The sequence below is a fragment of the Schistocerca piceifrons genome, chromosome 7, assembly GCF_021461385.2.
Source record: "Schistocerca piceifrons isolate TAMUIC-IGC-003096 chromosome 7, iqSchPice1.1, whole genome shotgun sequence".
NCBI lineage: Eukaryota > Metazoa > Arthropoda > Insecta > Orthoptera > Acrididae > Schistocerca > Schistocerca piceifrons.
Window position 1 is genome coordinate 333,040,813 of NC_060144.1, and position 16,112 is coordinate 333,056,924.

Here is a 16,112-nt window from a genome sequence, read left to right on the forward strand (position 1 = left end):
TTCAGCCTTCGCTATCTTCAATCGGTCTGGAGCGAGACGCCTAGGTCGGCATGCTACTGGGGGACCATCAGTAGTTTGAATGTGATGCATCATGTCATGTGGTATGAACCTGGGAGCGCCGGGCGGCCTGGTCAAGTTCGGATAGTTAAGGAGTAATTCAGTGTACTCACCCTCCGTAGCATGGACCATCTTGGCACTGTGCGTTCCAGTGTTGCGACGGAAACCCGTGACTGCTAAGCCAGTGACGCTGTCTACCAAGCGTGCGTTCGCGATGTCCGGCAGCAGGTGGTAGTGCGCCAGGAGGTCAGCCCCGACGATCGCCTCTGTGGCGTCAGCCACTGTAAAATTCCACTCTTACGCGCGACGTAGGCCGAGATTAAGCTCCATCCTCTGTGTGCCATATGTTGCGATGGAAGAATTGTTGGCAGCCGTCAGGCGGAAGGCAGTTTGCGGGCGGCAATGATGTATGGCTGTTTGTGGTATGATACTCAGGTCCGACCCAGTGTCAATTAAAAACTTTACGCCGGAACTCCTATTGGTAATGAGCAGGCGCTTGGAGGATAACTGGCAGTCAGTTGCGCCTATTGTCGACCGCCGGTGGTGTTTGGGTGCGAGCATGGCGATGTGCACTTCCTTGCCTGATCGCCGAATCGTCGGTGGTACCAGCACAACGGTACCGTGCCTTGCGGAGTGGTAGTACCGCCGGAAGATCTGCTTCTCGAACGCTGCCATCTGTATCGGCTTCTTCTATTGTTGTCGTCATCACGTGCCAGCAGCGCACTGACCTGGGCGCACAAAAGCTCAACCTTGGCCGCGAGTGAACCATGGTCGGCCCGTGCTACAGACGCGGTACTGTTTGCATTGTTGCCCAACGCCACGAATGCGCTGACCGGAGCCGGTGTGATCGCGTCCTGAATCCAGTCTGCTAGCTGCGCCACATCATCCAGTTGCATGTCCGTTTGTGAGGTGATTATGGCTTTTATTTGCGGCGGCAACCTACTGCTCCACAGCGTTCTGAGCAGACTGTCTGGCACAGTAACGGTGTCAACTTTGCTGCGTAGATGTCTCAGGTATTGAGAAGGCTTCCTGTCGCCAATTTCTTCCTGTGTCAGAACCTGACGTATCTGGTCCTCTTGTGACGCGGCCATCCGTTGAATCAACTCTGATTTTAGCCTGGAATAAGCTCCAGCCTCGGGCGGTGCTGTGATCATGTCTTGCACCTTGGCTGCATAACGTTGGTCGAGCTGGCTCACAATCAGCGCAAATTTAGTTGCTTCGACCGTTATTCCAGTGCAGTCAAAACTTGCCTCCGCTTGCGCGAACCAGAGTACCGGGTTGTCAGGCCAGAACGGCGGCAAACGGACTGCAGTCCTGGAGACGGCCTGCTGTTCAGTCATTATGTGCTCGTTACTTACGTAGCTCATGGCTGCTTCTTCTTAATCACGTTGGTCTCTGCTTGAATCACGTCGGGGTCACCACTTGTCGGGTTCAGCTAAACTGGTGGCTGTCCGACCTTTGCTTAATGTGATTCAGAAGAATGAAGACCTTCAGTTGAGCAACAATAACTTTATTGCGAGCGCGTATCTGACGACACCCGGCATGCATGGACCGATCGGAGTTACAAAATTTTGCTTCCGGCCTCTACAGAAGGATCCTTAATCCTCGGAAAACTTCCGTAGTTAGCAGAGAAAACAGTACTCGTCCACACAAGCCAGGAGGCACGGAACTACTAATTAACTCAAAAAACAAGGAATAATAATAATAAACAGAATGTATATAAAAGTTAGAAAACACAGTGCCTCTAGAGGCTGGGCACAGAACTACACAAACGTCGTATACAGTAATTACGACCACACAGCACTGCACTGACACACGCGCACAGCACTGACATACGCGCACAGCACTGACACGCGCGCACAGCACTGACTGACACGCGCTCACAGCACTGACTGACACGCGCGCACAGCACTGACTGACACGCGCGCACAGCACTGACTGACACGCGCGCACAGCACTGACTGACACGCGCGCACAGCACTGACTGACACGCGCGCACAGCACTGACTGACACGCGCGCACAGCACACACACACACACACACACACGCACAGCACACACACGCACAGCACACACACACACACACACACACACACACACACAGCACACACACACACACACACACACACACACACACACACGCACAGCGCACACACACACACGCACAGCGCACACACACACACACACACACACACGCACACACACACACACACACACACACACACACACACCGGCGAACTTGAATTAGCGCGCGGCAGCGTCGCTACAGGTTTGAAGTTTATTATAATTGACAAGGTACGACACTGGGCCTCCTATATTAATGGTTGAGAGCTTTCTATGACTACTGTTTTCATGCTGTGTTACATGGCTGTGAGTGCTACACCATTCCTTGTAGACACATTGGACAGTCCACATAGATACACCCACAAATTGGCAACTTCATTTGTGTTGTGGTCATGGGCATGTCCAAATGTAATAGCTCCTTTCTGGCATTTTGTCACCTATTGCAGTGACCCATCTTACTATAATGGCTCCCTTTCTTGACATTTTCTTTCATATAGCTGGCTCAATTCGAGAAAAGGCAGTTAGCTTGGGGGGGGGGGGGGGGGGGGGGATAAGATTTTTGTAATTTTTAATTTTGTTGCCATGTCGTAAAATGAAGTCTCAGTTATTTTTGGTGACACATAAGTTATTTTTCCATCTATGTTACGTCTTGCTCAACAGTGACTGCTCTTGTTGTAAGATTTCCAGTCAATTTGAAAAAGTTATTCAAAGAATGGAAAATCCAGGATGGAATGTAACAGTATTGTGAAAAGGAAAGTTGCTATTCACCATATAGTGGAGATGCTGAGTCACAGATAAGCACAACAAGAAGACTCTCACAAACATAGCTTTTGGTCAGTAAGGCTTTCGTCAGAATTAGATGACAAACACATACAAATATACTCATGCAAACGCAACTCTCACACATGACTGCAGTCTCAGGCAACTGAGGCTGCACTGCAAGTAGCAGCACTAGTGCACGTTGGGAGCAGCGACTGGGTGTGGGTAACAAGGAGGCTGGGGCAGGGAGGGAGACGGATAGTGGTAGGGTAGAGGTGGCGGACAGTGACTACCTGTGAAACAAGTCACGTGATCTACAAGCTAAGCCGCAACCACTGGCTGCATTCTATGTGGGCATGACAACCAACAAACTGTCTTTCTGCATGAATGGCCACCGACAAACTGTGACGAAGAAACAAGTGGACCACTCTGTTGCTGAGCATGCTGCCAAATATGACATCCTTCATTTCAATGACTGCTTCACAGCCTTTGCCATATGGATCCTTCCCACCAACACCAGCTTTTCTGAATTATGCAGGTGGGAACTTTCTCTGCAATATATCCTACGTTCCCGTAACCCTCTTAACCTCAACCTTAGTTAGTCATTGTCCTCTCCCATCCAGCCCCTTCTCTGTTCCCATTCCAGCACTACACAGCCCTCATTCCTCCATCACACTCAGTCTTTTTACTTCGCTCCTTTTGCGCTATCCACCTCCCCATTTTTCCACTGCCCTCCATCTAACCTCCCAATTTCACATAGCTGCCCTACCCTCTTTCCACCTCATCCCTGCACACTCCCTAACAGCACATGACTGTCCGCCACCCCTACCCTACTATCCCTCCCCCCTCCCTGCCCCAGCCTCCTCCTTGCCCCCATCCAGTGCTGCTGCTTGCAGTGTGGCCTCAGTTGCCTGAGATTGTGATTGTGTGTGTGTGCGCGAGAGTTGAGTTTGCTTGAGTGTGTGAGTGTGTGTGTGTGTGTGTGTGTGTGTGTGTGTGTGTGTGTGTGTGTGTTGACGAAGGCCTGACTGCCTGAAAGCTAGATTTGTGACAGTATTTTTGTTGTGCCTATCTGCAGCTCATATGTTTGACCTGCACAGCACGTGCAAAAAAAAAAAAAAAAAAAAAAAAAAAAAAAAAAAAAAAAAAAAAACGGGAGGGAAGGGGTCCATTAAGGGCATAGTGAAACTGAGCATTACCCATGATTGCATCACAGGCAGTGGTATGAATGCTAACACCAACAATTTTTTGTCATTACAATTCGATACTGATCTTGTACAACCGTCTGGCACATAAGCACTGCTTCATTGCTATGACACACCTGTGGTGCATTGTATGGCTATCTGTTAGTAGTTCTGCATTACAGCACTCCACCGAGACCACTAGGATTTTTTAAGAGTTTTTCCTTTGGGCTTATCTTGGTGTGTCTGCTGTCATGGTGAAAAATTCAAGTTTATTGGACTGATCGGTTAAGAAGTCTTTTTAAATAAGAGTATAGGATAATCTAATGTATAAGGACAGGGAATTATTTGAAGCCAATCACGGGACACAACAAACAGTTTATTAAGATCATGAGTAATCTCATCATTTAGTGCCAGAGGGTCTTATGAGAACTTAAAGTTCACAGAATGCCAATGTGAGAAAAGATATGTGGATCAGAGGATATGGTGGGGACAGAGAGTTGAACTCTTAAATAAATAACATTATGTTGCCAATACTCATTTGAGGCAAGGAAGCAGTATTAGGGTACTCATTTGAGGCAAGGAAGCAGTATTAGGGTACTCATTTGAGGCAAGGAAGCAGTATTAGGGTGTAACGCTCTGTTGACAGGGAGGTCATTAGAGACGGAGCACAAACTTGTATAAGGAAAGGATCCTGGAGGAAATCGGCCGTGCCCTATTCTGAGAAGCCATCCTGGCATTTGTGTGGAACGATTTAAGGAAATCAGAAAAATCTAAATCTGGATGGTCAGACGGGCAGTTGAACCATCAGCCTCCAGAATATGTGCTAACCATTGCATCACCTCACTCGGTCATTGTAACCTAGATAGTGAGTGTATCTCATACCACTGAAGATGAATATGGCCAGATCGTGCCCAAAATATTGTGCTTAACAATGGAACCATCAACAAACTTAAAGTCAAAAATACACTTGGTAGTTACTAATTTTTTTCTTCGTGTTCATCAAATGATTAATTTCCACAGATAGGAATATATAAACATCATGTCATCTCATATTTTCAGTTCATACTTTTGGATTTTAGTTCATGTTTGAGGGGTGATTCAGCTGCCCCTACCCTTAGGTTTAATGCAACCTGCAGTGTCTTCAAATACCACACGCAAGATTTTCATATCCTTTCACTCTTATATTTATCAGTAAAAGACATTTAGAGCAGATTTCAGTAGACATTATTGAAATTATTGAGACCACCAACATGAAATATATAAAGTACTTTGCAACAGTGATCTTATTCTTCTGTAGAGTTAGTATGTATTATATTATCCATTTTCAGATTTGATACTGCCAGTGCATTATCCTGTTGAAAAAATAGTTTTCCGCTGATTAAAAGCAATTTCTTTTACACTGTGACATGTGATATGTATGTGCTCAGTACCTGCACTATCCATCTGTTAGTGGACAATAATATGGGGTGTGTCAACCCTCTACCTGTATGGTGGCTTGCACTCTGCTGGGTAACTTTCAATGAAGTGTGTAGAAGTCAGTGGAGGAATGGCTGCCCATTCTTCGTAAAGAGCAGAAACCGTAGAAGATGGTATTGATAAGATGCTGGGGTCTGAAGTGGGGTCAGCATTGTAACTCATCCCGAAGGTGCTCTGTTGGGTTCAGACTGGGATCCTGAATGTTGTTATCCACCAATCATTGCCTTAAAGATGCTGCTTTATGACAGGGTGCTTTGTCAGGCTGATATAATCATAGTCTCTGAACTGTTCCCCCTACTGTACGCTATACAAAATTCTGTAAAATGTGTACAGGGTGTATATGCCACGAGACAAATGGGAAAAACTTGGATCAAAAATCTGGAAATTTCTTAGAATTCCAGAAATGTTTCATTGTTTTGGTTTTCTGTTAAATTTTTGTAATTTTGACTGGTAAGAACTGATACTCTGACCCTGCTACTCCAGAATAATACTGCAGTAGTTAAGTATAAATGACAAAATAACACCAAACTAAAACTCTAATTGCAAAGAAAATGGTTCACAGGCAAGTATGTGCTGACAACTAAATGTCTCAAATGGCTTTAGGACGAAGACTATGCAATACTTCATAACAGCAAACTGCTTTTGATGAGTGTGATGTCACGGGAAAATATTGAAAATGGGGGTTTGAGAAGTGTTACTTTCAAAGTAAATTTCCTTTTATACAAATTGAATTATGTTATGTGTGGCAGTGTGTGATGAATTTCTTAAATCACAGACCATTTAACTCTCATTCAAAACTTAACACTTCGAGGACCAGCCACTTAGGAAAATTTCGAGCCCAGAGGACCATCTCTATATCCCATTATTTAAAATTGTACTGGCACATTTGTGTTGGATACATCTCAAATGGTAACATATGCTAAAAGAGACCAAGCTTCAAGGTTAGTTTTTCATATTTACTTTAGTTCTTTGATGGGTTACAAAGTTGTGCAGTAACAATTGCAAAAAGTATAATTATCCTCCAAAAACAAGTGCGAGGTGAATTCGTGAGCAACATACATAATTGACTTTTCTATGGAAACATCGAAGTGTTCAATGGAAAATGTATTCAGCCAGGCAACCCATGAAATGCTCGGTGCACATCAGTGGAGTCTATAATTGTGCTTGTCAGAAATATCAGTTGGTGCAATTTAAGCTGTGCTCTTAGGATCCTACCTAACCACACCCTCAGGGGGGAAGGGGGGGGGGGGGGGAGGGCAGCAAAAAATTTTTATGACCAATATTAAATGTGAGAGCTTGGCTTTCGTTGTAGCTGTACTACATGTATATTAATTTAAACCATTAAATTTTCGTATTTGTGTGTTTGCACTACTTAACACTGATGTTGCTATTGACTGACTACATCACATATCCTATGCTCTGAATATCTGCTGTCATTGGCTGGCGAGATCACATGACTTGAGCTATGATTGGTTGACAATAATGTGTTGCACAGTGCAATCTTGTTTTCAGTGCTTTGGAAGCTACCACGCTGTATTTTGTGGAATGCATATTTATAATTTCCTAATATAAAAATGTGCAGTTCACATGTTGCTGCACATTGAATATCTTTTGAAAATGTGATTTTTTTCTGGGTTTCTTTTCTTAAAGTGCTGGGAAGTTGTAAGCCAGTGTATAAAACCTTTACCGACCAAAGGATTGAAAAGTTTTACAGCACCGAGGGAAAGTATATTGAACTTAACAAGGAAAAATAAGTATTCCCCTTTTTCACCCAGGAAAATGTCGATTTTTTTTTAACTGAGGAATCCAGGAAAAACCAGCAATGTTTTTTTCATGTCTGTGTGTACACCCTGACTTAGCATTTCCTGAAGTGCAATATGGTGTCCACACTGTAACCACAAAATCACCCCCATACTGTAGCACCAACACATTCTCCCTACCTCACTGTTGGTGATACACATGATGGCAGGTAACGTTCCCTAGGCACTCGCCAAACCCATATCCTTTCATTGGGTTGCCACAGGGTGGAACATGATTCATAACTTCAAATCACTTGTTTTTCGCATTCGGTGTCTAGTGGTCTCACTATTTATATCTCCGAAAGCATCCCTTAGCATTGACTACAGAAATGTGTGGCATATGAGGAGCTACTCAAACATTGTGCACCATTATTTTTAAGTCTGTACATGCAGTCTTTGTGGCTGGAATGCTGGTGGCAATGTGTAACACACAAGTCATTTCTTCTGCTAATTTTTTACAACAAGCCACTGCAATGGTCAAAGGTACCTGTCCATCAATACGTGAGGTCTGCCTATGCGTGGCTTAACTGTGGTTGTTTCTTCGCATTTCCACTTCACAATTTGGACAGCTTTAGAAAGGTTGAAATGTCCCTGATGGATTTGTTACTTAGGTAACTTCATGACTATTCCACATTCAAAGTCAGTGAGCTGTCAGAACAGACACCTTTTTCTGTTATTGCTTCTCTACTGAAAATGCAATACTCACCATCTACATTTATACTGGGGTGTCTGCCTGTTGTGACATCTAGTGGTCAATTCTGCATTACATAGGGGTGTTTGAATACTTTTGATCAGACATTGTATAGCCCAAGCTGTGTATTGGTATGAAAAAGCAACTGTGCTTGAGGTCACACTGTCAACTGTATTCCTACAGATCAGTGTGTTCCATCATAAACCACTGTAATAACTTAATGTTAACCATAATTGAATGTCTTCCCTAATCTATTTTGCCCAGTTGACCCAAGCCAAAATATAATCTTAAATGCATGGAAACAGCATCAAATGTTCATAAATGGACAGTAGTTGTACTGAGGTGGACAGACTACTCATTTTTAAAGAAAACTGTCCTCTCACGCATTCTTATTTAAGATGGCTTTGTTGTGTGGGTTAATTTTATGGAACGTGATGATGGTTCTTTGTTACATGCATCATCTGTAACATCAGGATGTGGTATCCTGAAACACCAAATACAGTGGGTACTCTTGAGGCCTTTCTTATATGTTCGGTTACATGTATGTGAATGAAGGAACCTTTAGTATCCTTTCCAAGTTTTTGGTGTGTTCGGAGATAGCTGTATTTTAAATGCATTATGAACACATAGATGCCTCAGTCATTTATCACCTACAGCAGTAGAAACGGTAGACGAATGAACTCATTTACTGTGAATAAATTACGTACAAAAATATTCCATTGGTTTCTTGGAACTCTATGATGACAACTTCACGTTTAACTTGGATATTTTGTGTTTTTTTCTTTATTTCATTTTATAAAATCATTTTCTTTGACACAGGAATTATCATTGCATGTACCATCTTTATAATTGATAGGATTTCTTTGTATTGTATTATTATTATTATTATTATTATTATTATTATTATTATTATTATTATTATTATTTTAGTTTGGGTAGTTTCAAGTACCATTTAAAATGGAAGCTTTTATTTAGCAGTTTGTGATAATGTTTCCAGCTTACCACTGAAACATAGCTCCATTATCAGCACAAGCTCTCATTATAAGGGGCAATGTGGAGAGGACAATGAAAATGATCAAAATGAGCAAGGATTGCCACACAGGCTTGCTTGGTCACATTTACATTCAGGCAGTGAATCACAGAAACCTGATATGGAACAGCAAAATCGTGTAAAGATGGAATTTTCAAGTGGATGCAGGAGAGATTCACAGCATGCATTAGGAAGAGTACTTTGTCCTGACGAAGCCAGAGTTCTGGAGAGAGCCAACCAGATTGTCATGTATGTAATGGTGAAAAACAAAAAGCTATTTCGGCATGATGCAGTGACATTTGTCCTGGTTTTCTGGGGGGAAATGGTGGTGGTTATGGTGATGGCAGAGTGACAGTAAATTGTTGTAACATTATCTCTGAAGTCCGCTTGTTTTTCTAATAGAGTTTTAATTTTATTTTTTTGTGACATTGGCCTTCTGCACTGATCTATACTTTTTGAATAAAAAATATAATTAATTGCAGCCCTCATCTCTGTTGATGAATGCGCACACATTAAACTTTGAATCGGAAAGCTGTGCAGTGACTTGTTGTGACCATATAATGCAATATTATTAAATACGTAATGACAGTATTTATCAGGCAGAACTTCCACTGAACTTATAGTTCTCGCAACACTCCTTAATTAAACATGGAAATGTTTGTCAAAAACCTGTTATGTTCATCAATTTTATCTTATGCAAATGATAAGCTCAATTGTAATTTTATTATTCAACATGTTATCATCGTGAAATTAGTTTAAAAGTTATATTGAGCTGTTTGGTATATCAGAATATGAATGTAAAGTGTAATAGCTGGAATGCAAAATTTTGGAATCTGGCTGTATCAATCCACTCTTTTTCAGCCACTCAAAAATATAAATCATCCAGAATATTAGAGAGAGAATATTACTGAGTCCTCTAGCGTAAGCAATTTCATAGGAAAAATTGCTTTTATTCCAGGATAAGGTTACACACACAGTTTTAATTTACTCAATTTATGTAGTGATTCCACTTTTTTGGGTTCATCTCACAAATAAAAAAAGTATTCTGCTAAAGCACTTCAGTACGTTACTTCGCCAAAGTGCACACTTACAAGGTCTGTTCAAAAAATTCCAGAACTTTGTCCACAAAATTTTTCTGTGCTTACCTTTTACTTATTGTGCCTGATCTCCTTTGAAATATTCTTCTCCACTACTGATACACTGCTCCCAGTGCTGTTTCAACTCCCAGAAGCAGTCATGCTGTGCCTCTTACTCGATCATGCGAAGTGCCATCTGCGAATTTTTCTTTCATCCCATCAAACATTGCAAAGCTTCGTCCTTTCAGTGGGGTTCTCAACTTTGAAAATAAAGAAAAAACCCGCAGTGGACAGGTCTGGAGAGTACAGAGAATGAGGCAGCTCAGTGATTTTGTTTTTTGTGCAATAGTCACGCACCAACAGGTATGCATATGCAGATGCATTATCGTGAAGCAAGAGCCATGAATTGTCTCGCCACATTTCAGGCCATTCCCTTCTCACATTTTCTCTCAGGGTTGCAACACGTCCTGATAGTACCATTGATTAACAGTTAGTCCCTGTGGCATGAATTCATGATGAACTAATCCTTTAAAATTAAAGAAAACTATCAGCTTGGCTTTGACATTTAACTTCACCTGGCAAGCTTTTTTGGTCTTGGAGAACCTTTCCCAATCAATTGTGAAGATTGAGCCTTGGTCTCAACATCATAACTGTAGACCCATGCCTCATCACTAGTTATGATTCTCTTAAGGAACATCTCATTCTCACTTGCGAGATCCAAAAGCTCTTCACATATTGCGAGGCAAAGGTCTTTCTGTTCTTGACTCATGAAACGTGGATCAAAACTTATCGATGGCAACACGATACATTCTAAGATGCTATATCAGGATTTCGTGACATGATCCAACTGAAATGTTACATTCTTCTGCAATCTCTTGGACAGTCAGTCTTCTATCGGCATCCACAGTTTCGTTGACATTCCTGACATGAGTGTCGCTAGTAGACTTTGATGGATATCCTGAACGAGGGTCATCTTTAACCCTTTGACTGCTGGAGGCGCACCATCTGCTTGGTTCACTGAGGCGCGGCTGCCTGCTGCATAACCTTGCTACCTGTGCTAAGTGCCTGTTCCTTGAGCTGCCACCAGGGCCGAAGTGGCTCATGCTGCCTCACTCACCCTGTGCTGAATATTTCTGAAGTGGCTATGACTTCAGGTGAAGCACTGTGACCTTTCATGGCTGATACAGAATAAATGCTCTTACTACATAGTTTCTGTGCAGGTGACTTATTGCAGAATCAAACTGAATCATTAAAACTATTGTCCATCACTAAGAATTATTTGTATATCTTGCTTGTAGTTTTTTTTACATGATTTTTGTAGCTTATGCCGAAAGCAAAGTGATTCGTTAAATTTACCTCAGTCGTTTACCTTTCTTTCTTGCATACCCATTTGTGACATCTTCATTTCTCTATAGTTTCCTCACTGTACTAACTCAAGAATGGGTTCCCCTCTGTACTAACTCAAGAATGAATAAAATAAGCCATAGATTACAGATAACTGTACATTGCTTTTGTTGTTCAAAACGTTGTATTATGTTGTTTATAGCAGAAAGCGACATACAGATCCGCATTCATATCGCATTACAACATCGGAATTTACTGTTAGCAATGGTAAGAACAATTATACTTCACTTCGTTAAATTCATTTTATGGCGTGTTTGGAAATTTCACATGGCCTACTACTTGTTTCTGAGTATATAACAAACTGAATGCCTAGTCATCCGCCATCACAGTTTTTAGATCTAATGGGTACACTGTGTAAAGTGTTGCATCCAGGCACAGATGAAGCCATCCTTTGTAGATGGTAATTGGTGCTGTTATAATTTGGAATCGCTGGAAATAAATGATTGTCTGCCACAGATTTTTTTTTCATGTGCTATAATTTTAATTGTTGCACATAAGTACTCGGCAGATTTTCCAACATTTGAAAGCTGTGAAATCTTGTCTTTTTGTTAGCACACTAAATTCAGTTATAGAGAAGATTCAAAGTCATCCATCCTTTTTGAGCCAAGCTTTGGACCTGCACAGCCAAAGTTAAAAACATATTTTTATTTTGTTTTTTGCCTTTTTTTTTTGTTTTCAAAATTCTTTTCTGATAGCGCTATTGTATTCTTTCTGTGCTGCAATTAGTAATTCATTTTTTATGTGGTAATTTTCAAAACAGGGTATGACACACAATGGTGCCTTGCAAGTTTTACACTCATACCTGCTTTCTCGATGAACTTTCTGTTTTCAGCAAACAATGCATCTGTGCGTTAGCATACTTTTCTTGGAATGCTAACTTTTTATAATGTTTAGAAAATGCCTTCCCATAAACTTGAGAGGATTATCATCAGAACACCATCCCCTGCCAGCTCTTCTGCACTCTGATGCATACGTTTCTGTAAGTTCCCTTACCAATGTCAGATGAAACTCTGTTATTGGTTTTTTTTTTTTACCAGTTAGTGACCTGTGTAGGCCTTGACGGCCAGAATTGCGAAAGGCTACTGAGGCATGGGGTGGTAAGTCCGCTGTGCGAGTTACTTCATCATCAGGGTTCAGGTAGTGGCGCGTCTATACTTGTCACCAGCACTTAGGGGCCGGGAAACTGGTGTGACCTAAATCGTCAACAGCGTCCAGGGGGAAGACCAGTGGCTGTGACTAAACTTGTTATTAGCACCCAGGGATTGACATGCAGCGTGACGAGTAAACTCATCAATAGTGGTCAAAAAGCTAACTTCTGTCTGGTCATTTTTGAACTGTGTGAACCATTCGAAATACTGACTACTGCTTAAGCACTCATCACTGTAGGCTTCGTGCATCGTTTGGTGTGTTTCTGTAAAAATTTTCTCAAGTTTCACGCAAAATTTAATGCAGGTGTGTCGCTCCTCTAACTCTGCCATCTTGAAATTTGCAAGCTGTGCGACACAATGTTCTTCTTAATACAGCACTGAACAATAACTAACAGACATCTCCAATGAAACTACCAGCAGTTACACATTAAATGCAGACGTGTTACAGGGCTGCCAACAATGTTTCGCTCCAACTTGCCATTGGTGCGAAATTATGAATGTTCCGGAATTTTTTTAACAGACCTCATACACCTAGTTTAATTTGAAGTATTTCAAACTCTTTCCACAAACTTCATATGTAGTTTTATAAATTCCCCTTACAGAAAGTTTGCTTTGTTTCTGCACGTGCACTTTCACCTATTTTGGCAGGTTACACTTCATGAAATACTGGCAAAAACAGTTACATTATTAAAGAAACTGCTATAAAAGTTTTAACTACTTACTAAAAAAATACCTTTAATAGGCAGGAATTATGCTAGTCCATGATACATGTTAATAAAATGTACTGGAGTGTTCCAACTAGACTTCATTTTATTTTGCATTTCCTCTCTGTATCTCCTCCATTGTATGTGCCACTCACTCCTTTCTTCCCATTCTTTTTTCATTTTGTCTTTCATACCTAAGCAACCTTTTTCATACCTCCTCTTTCCTCATGGTTCCCATTTACATGTCTCTGTTGTTTCAGTGAGTTGCCAGTTTCTTGACAATTTTTAACTTCGTTGAGTTAGTAGCCAGTTGTTAGATTATCTTACTGTTAGGAAACTGAATTGTATTCTCATTTACTTCAGAAACACTGTCCCATTTTGTCTAAGTCCTAGACATGTACCCTCTTCTGTGATCACATAGCACACTTTGTTATGCAGTTTAAGCACAATCTAATGAAATTTTAACTACAAAAAAACCTTTCCTGTGGAAGATTGCTTGTTACAAGAAATGTAATTACGACGTTTTTATTTGTAGGACACTGTGTCGCCTGATAAGTAAGAATAACTTTCTCTGAGGCACTGTTACCCCAGCATAGCTTTTGCTGACTTCAAGCAAAATGCTCTGTGATATACATTTAATGTAAAAGTAGAAGATTTTATGCAAATTAATGTCTTAATAATTTTAAAGTCTAGGGTATATAACAAACATACATTAATAAATATGTATGTAAATTCTTTACTCACATTTCTTACTCACTTTCCTCTCTCATCTTACTTCCTAGTTTCATGATTCTGTGTGCATTTGTCAGCTCTTCTCTCTCTCTCTCCTTTTCATTTCATGCTTTTCCCCAAGCCACCAAATTTCCTTAACTTTCTCATTTTTTTTTTTCTTCCTTTCTTCATTCTGTTTTGTAAAGTTTTACGGTATATGTTCTTGTCTTTGTTTCATGTTCTGCCAACTATTCTTTTTTGACCCTTCTGTGCCTGTGCTTATAATACTGTGTTTCTTGTCCCATATCTTTCTCATATTTCTATGCTAACTTTTCCTGTTTTCAGATCACATCTGTTCAGTTACATTGCTAATTTACATCTCATTCTATTGTGCTGTGTCTCTGTTGGTTTGAGTCCTGGGTGACTTAGCCATCTTTTCTTCTTTTTTTGTGAGCTTGATCTTCATACTAATTTAGGTAATTCAGATGTACATTTTTTATTTTAGTAGTGTTTTTTTTTTTTTTTTTTTTTTTTTTTTTTTTTTTTTTTTTTTTAGTGGATGTGTGTAATTCTGTGTTTTGAATCTGAAGCGGTATTTATTTGCATTGCTGCATGGGTGATACAATATTGCAAAATTTCTTTTTTGCCCTGTGCAGTGTTTTCCTTACAAAATTCTCCATTTCACATGTGTTGTGCTGAAGGAGGATGATGAGTTTCACCTTTTAAGAAAGTCAGTACTTTACTTTTTCTTAGTATAAAATCTGAGACAGGACCAAAGTTTTATTTCTAAAAATGTAAACTTACCAGTTCCACAGCAGCAGAAGTTACACTGGTGACAGACTTTCCTTGCCAATTGATAAAAATACATCCATATGTTCATTAATTGTAGTTAACTTCTAGCCATTATGTCTGAAAATGCACTTTATGTATTCAAAGACAGAGGTTAGTTCTTGTGAAATGAAATTTTAAGCGTTTGGAGAATTTACATATCTTTATAAACAAAAAGGAATTTAAAAAAATCTCTAGTCAGCATAATTGTTACTTCATTTCTTCTTTCACAACTCGATAATTGCAAGCTGAACTTGATGGCTCTCTTCTGTGCCCCAGTAATTCAGAACCTCCCATTGATTATGTCTAAGAATATTAATTTAATTATAAACTGATTTGTGTGTGTAATTTTTGGAGTAATAACTGGGAAGATTTACCGTAATTATCAGATAACAATCTGGAACAGCTCTGAATTCAAGGAGGAAAATTCAGTAAGATGGAACTGCAGATCTTTAGGTACGCTTTAAAGACTGTAGCAGCCCAAGCGGTCATATTATGGCCCACTATTTAGAGCAGGATAGGCTGCAATCTATGATAGGTCTGATGACAGACTACAATGATGGAGCAGCACAAGTGTTTAGGAGTTCACCATTCAGCACAAATTGTTGAACATGGGCTGTGCAGCAGATGACCGTTGCATATTCCCTCATTATCAGTTATGATTGCAGTAAGTGAGAAATTTTCAAGATCGGAAAGTGGATCAGTGGAAGCGTGTTGTCTGGTCTGATGCATCTTGTTCGTAGTGCGCTTTTCTCTTGTAAGAAAACAGCAGTTGCGAATAGGGTACAAATACCAAATTCATTGGAGATGCTTCAGAATGTACTTTGAGTACTGCCACAGAACATTGTACATCAGAATGTCACTAAGTAGATGAAAGGCTTCTGGAACATATCATTTGGATCTGCAAAATGGGATCCATCCAGGTACTCTTCCATACCACAAGGTCTGTTTATGTTCTGCATCGTCATTTTTTTGTGTACACATTTTTCACTTTATCCACTTTTTTCCTTCTCTCAAGTTCTGCTGTATCTTTTCTATATTTCTGCTGTGATGGTACTTACCTGTCTTTCGCCAGTTTCATACCTGTTTGTCTCACATGTCATCTCATTGTAAACTCTTATTCATATTCATGTACTGAATGAAGTGTATCCAGACAACAGCATTATTTACTGTTATAAATTG

At 40.5% G+C, this 16,112-nt stretch overlaps 1 protein-coding gene across 1 annotated transcript in view; it reads left to right on the forward strand.

The window, feature by feature from the left end:
• Window positions 1-16,112, forward strand: part of LOC124804595 (unconventional myosin-IXa-like) — a 348,200-nt gene that overhangs the window by 159,749 nt on the left and 172,339 nt on the right. The window contains exon 12 of the mRNA XM_047264786.1: window positions 9,027-9,308. Coding sequence (XP_047120742.1) covers window positions 9,027-9,308 — 282 coding nt within the window. The remainder of the gene's footprint in view (window positions 1-9,026; window positions 9,309-16,112) is intronic.